At 39.7% G+C, this 5,198-nt stretch overlaps 1 protein-coding gene across 1 annotated transcript; it reads left to right on the top strand.

Annotated features, from left to right (window-relative positions):
- The first annotated feature begins 17 nt into the window (after positions 1-17).
- LOC144660026 (two pore potassium channel protein sup-9-like) lies at positions 18-4,539 on the top strand. Its single transcript, XM_078520571.1, has 3 exons — positions 18-154; positions 1,986-2,342; positions 3,092-4,539. Exons 2-3 carry the CDS (start codon positions 2,051-2,053, stop codon positions 3,637-3,639), a joined length of 840 nt encoding a protein of 279 aa, XP_078376697.1. The 5' UTR covers positions 18-154; positions 1,986-2,050; the 3' UTR covers positions 3,640-4,539.
- The last annotated feature ends 659 nt before the right edge of the window (positions 4,540-5,198 follow it).

The raw sequence follows: 5,198 nt of genomic DNA on the forward strand, positions 1-5,198 counted from the left end.
AGTTGTTTGTGTACGCTATTTAGCCGACAGGAAAACTGTTTTTTTACGCCAAGAATAAACTGAGAGCGGCAACATGGTGATAATTTTATGGAAAACAATCGAACTTGGCCTGTTCGCCAATCAGCCTCGGCTGAACGGGAGTGCAGTGTTAAAAGTGAGTGGATTTGTCATCTATTATCATCTATTTTCTTTTAAAGAAATGGTAAATTTTACTATTTCTTGAGGCGATTGTCGCCTATTTTAGTCATTCTTGTCATATCTCTGTCTCTTCTGAGCTATAGCCGATTTGACTTTAAGCAATCTTGGTTATTCCGCTCGAATTTAGAAAAAACAGCCAAAGGATCGACTTGGTCGCTGGAGGAAAGGAATATCTTTCGCTGAATTTAAAATGTCATGCCTGATATTAGCATCATATAAATGTCAAATAATAATCAAGACGGCCCATCTTAAAGTGTGACGTATACAAAACAAAGAAAACAAACGATTCAAGACTGTAATCAGGCAGGTAAATCTGAAAGGGTGTCAGTTCTGTTATTCCATTGGTCACTGTATTTGTTCACATCTTGCATCAACACTGCTGGCCTTAGTTTCATTGCCTTGTGCAGCTGCCTTGTACAATACAGTCCGCGGCGACTACTTAAATTAAACAAACATTTCACGTACTAATTTCTTCGTAAATGCAAAATAAACCGCTTCATAACGAGTGGGCTGGAGGTAAGTCAATTTTGAGCTATAAGCGTTTTTTGCGCTTTTCGCGGCGAGCAATAAAATTTCTCGACATTCCGTTGGTTGCGGGCATGCTTCTAAATTTCACCAGAACTCGTGGCCAACGTAACCTGGGTGCGTCACCCCCTACACGCACCGCTCAGAGGGAGGGGCTAGGGGGACTTTAGCCTCCCCCCCCCCCCCACTTTTTTACAGTAACAAGGAAAAAAAATAATGAAGGAAAAAACAAACAAAAAATTACTGAAAACATTTCGTTTCTGTCCTCTACTAACTCTGGTTTCTGGAAGCCATATTATTGATTTAGTTTGTAAAGGACGAAAGTAACAGCAGTTACTTAACTATAGCCAAAATAAACTCGCCTTCAACGAAGATACATAAAAAAACAAGTAAATGCGGACAGTTGCCTTCAAGGTTTTCAGTTATTATTGGAAAATTGTTAGGCTACTACAGGATCATGCCCCTTATTAGAAAATTGGTTTTTAAGGGGACTTCTCATGAAAAAGCTAAGGCCTGTTTAATCGTTGGTTAGTTTCGATCCCACCAAATGGGTTAAGTTTATAAGACGATACGGTTTGTTTTCAAGCCCATTCTAAAGGTAATTGATTTTGTAACATAAAGTGAAAATGCCTTTTCTGTTTTCATTCTTTCTTGTAACATCTCATTTGCCGGTACTTCAACATACCCGGGAACATAGTGAGAAAGGTTCATGAGTAGTCAGGGTCAGTGGTCAGGTTGTTTTGTGGAGCAACGTCTTTTTATCCCAACGATTTTTCTCATTTCAAACAATACTTTTTACCAAAACCTTTTAAGCGCTGAACGTTTAAATTTTAAATTTCAAATGCATTTTCCAGTATTTAAGTGAATTTAAAATCCAAATTTTCCCGGGGGAGCATGCCCCCGTACCCCCGCGCCCCCCCTAAGTTTACTCACTTCAGGGTTTGACTTTAAGCCCCCCACTCAAATTCTTCCTGCGCGGTCCCTGCCCTACCTGCCCCCCTCCACCTTCACCGCAAAAAGCGAAAATCCTCATTTTCTCTGGTTTTCTGGAAGCCTGTATGCACACCGCATTTGACTCCCGTGTCAACCTAAATAAAAGTCATCAGCAAATCAGAATTCGCGATTTAAACACATGATTTTAAAATGGCGGAGGGAATCCTCAGAACTTCCGCACAACAGAAATTAGATGGTGGAAATTTCTCTGAATTGCATGTGTTACTACAAAAAAAAACTAATTGGTTGTTCTTTAATTTTTTTTACAGAAATGATCAGATAGCTACCTAGTTCCTCACTGTACGGCGGAATTTCTAAAAGCGTTTGTTCTAGGATGAATTCGCTCGGAAAGACCCTTGTAATTAGAGCAATTTTTTTAATTGTTTATGGCTTCATCGGCGCTGCAATTTTCACACTTCTTGAAAAGCGAGAGGAAAGTAACAAGACGACCTCAAACAGAATGTTAGAACAACTGAGAAAGAACTTTAGCAGACATCAAAACATATCAGATGAAGAATTCAAGTTTTTCACAATGGCCGCGTACAATGCAGTTCGTGTTGGCCTATCGGTGGACTGGACTTACTTCAGTGCAGTGGACTTCACCTACACAGCTATTACTACCATTGGTTAGTCTTATTTACAGATCGACTTTCAAGCGACACGCCTGTATGGAATCATGGTATATTCCCCCCGGGGGTATATTCAACAAAACATGTAAGCGGCGAAGCAGGGGTGAGCACGTCTCGTGAGTGGGTTCAAACATCTTCGAAACTTCCTTGGAAGTCTTTGGGAGACTTCGTTTATCTTCGGAAACGTTCGTATGGCCTTCGAGCAACAATTGGAGAATCTTCGGAAATCTTCGGTCTAGAAAATGCTCAGAAATCAAAAAGTTGCTCGAGCGGAAAAAAAGTTCCTCCAAATATTAAAACCTGTCGAGTATTTTTGGGACAGCCTTAAAAGCTTTAGCCCCAAAACGCACCGCCGCCACTGAAACAACACTTGGAAACGTTGGAAACAACTACCATGATTCCCTTTAGGTGCGTCTGACATTGTTTGAAAAGTTACTGTTGCACATCATGATTTTCACCGTAATTATTGAAAAGTTAAATGTTGTGTTATTGAATACTTTTACATGTTTAAAGACTTCGTAATGACAGTGTATAATGAGGTCAATGCGAACAAGCCAGCTCAATACAGTTTTTAAAATTGCTGATAAATAAACGCATTTATTATTTATTAACAAGTTTATGGACTTCACAGTAAGACCAGCATTTTCCCAATATGAGCCCAAACAAGCCAGTTCAATATAGCTTTATCCTGAAGTACATCATTAACTGTAACTGTAACCCTTGTTCTTTTTTTCTTTTTTTGGCAGGATACGGGCATTTAACTCCAGTCACCACATACGGGAAACTGTTTTGCATCGTCTTCTGCTTATTTGGAATCCCACTATGTCTGCTAACCCTAAAAACAGCGGGCGCGCTTATTTCAAAGTTCTTGACATGTGTGATAACTCGTTTTGAGAGAAAAGTCCTTAAAACTAAGGATGTGCTACACATCGAGATAAAATGCGCCGTGTTGGCATTTACTGTAATGTTAATTTTCCTTTCTCTGTGTGCTGCTATGCAAGTGATTTTGGAAAAATGGACATTTGTTGATGCGTTCTATGCTTGGTTCATCGCATACTCCACTATCGGTTTCGGAGATTATATTCCTTTTGATAACATTGTTTCTAGACAAGACGAGCACGGAGTAACAGCCGCTATTTATCATGTAATGGGAACATTTCCAGCGGTGTTTGGCCTGGGTATCGTTGCCAGTGTGATGAACGCTCTTTTTGTAGTTTTTGACAAATATCGATTGCGTAGTGATTCATTTTACTGTGGTCGATCAAGGAAACACGGCAAAAGAAAAAGAAATTAAAGAGACGGTAAACTTTGCACAAGTGAAAATCGGAAACAATCGGCCTTTTAGAAGATCTCACAGTGTATAGGAATTTACTTTACTTTAACAACACACACAAAAAAGAAAAATTTTCGTGCACTGAAGGAAAAACCCTGAACAGCCTGCTTACCTGAATACAGGAATAGAAACTTAATTAACGTGTCAATCTAATGCCAAGTATTAACTCTGACATATTAATGAATAGAAAACAGAATGGTTTTCAAAGCGCTGGTACCATAGCGTCAACTTTAAATTATGTTCAGTTTATAAAGTTTTAAAATGTAAAATCAAGTATTTGAGTTTTATACTGATGTGAATAGCAAACTCATCTCTCCATTTCCATCGCGCCTCAGGTTTTAATCCCGTAGTAGTTTGTGCTAGCTGCATTTTAACCGACAGCTAAAGGCGCGAAGGGAAAGACTGTTAGTTTGGTCATCTCTCCTGCAAACTGCAAGCTCCTTCGTGCGTTAGTAAGGCAAAAAGAAAAGCTTGGTCTGGTCAGGAAGGAAGAGCAAAGCCCCGCCAAGCCATACTTTAGCTACTAACCGGTTGTTTCCGCCTTATACCCTACCTTCGCAAGCCGTTGTTCTTCTCTCTTTTTGAAATAAAATCTTGATGGAGAGAGGCGCTGTGAAATAAAGATAAGTGTCTTGCTCCAAAACACTACGTAGGCTCGACACACGTGCACAGAGCACCAACCCAACCTCGTTCCCAGGGTCTCTCTCTTCGACATGGGGGCTACCGTATCTCTCAGACAGTGGAGAGAAACTGAGTAACTGACCCATCACTCACCCCTCCAACCTGGCAACAACCAGCACCTCTAGGTGTGAGGTCCTGCATCAGGTCCTGCTTATTTTGTTTTCGCAAAGTACAGTAAGCCCTTTACAATGCTGTAAATAGATCTTTTAGCTTCCTACCGTAATGATTCGATTTAGCGCCCGGGGCGCTTATTTACTTTTGGCACCTAAAGGGAGGGCACTTATTCCAGACAGGACGCTTATTCGGGACAGGGCGCTTATTTAATTATTTGAGAAACAACCAAATGTGCAAAACAAAACTTTACTAAATATTAAAATAACTAACAATAACAGAAACTGTAACAGTAACAAATTGTTGAAAGTTCAGTTACTTTTAAATGAACTGTTCATTTTTAGCAGTAACTTGATATATACATGTACGGTACGGTGAATGTTCGTGAAATTATCTATTCGACGTGGATGACTTCAGTAGGGGAAGTTGTCCACAATACGGGCGCTTATTAGAATAGGGGCGCTTATAAGAATGGGGCGCTAATTGGAAGGAGGGCGCTAAATCGAATCATTACGGTATGTAAATTGTTCATTTTAGATCATGTATTGTTCTAGAAAACCTTTCCTTTATGTAACTGAAAATTATTCGTTAATTTCCACGTGGTCTTTTTTGAATTTGAAAGAAATAATTCTCAAGGGTAATATAGCATTGTCTACTATAAAGAAATGGGACAACAAAGAAACGAAGCAAAAACGGTCCACTGGGGGAGATCAAGTGGAAAGAAATCG

This window comes from Oculina patagonica, chromosome 7, assembly GCF_052425735.1.
Source record: "Oculina patagonica isolate OP01 chromosome 7, crgOcupat, whole genome shotgun sequence".
NCBI classification, from domain to species: Eukaryota; Metazoa; Cnidaria; class Anthozoa; order Scleractinia; family Oculinidae; genus Oculina; species Oculina patagonica.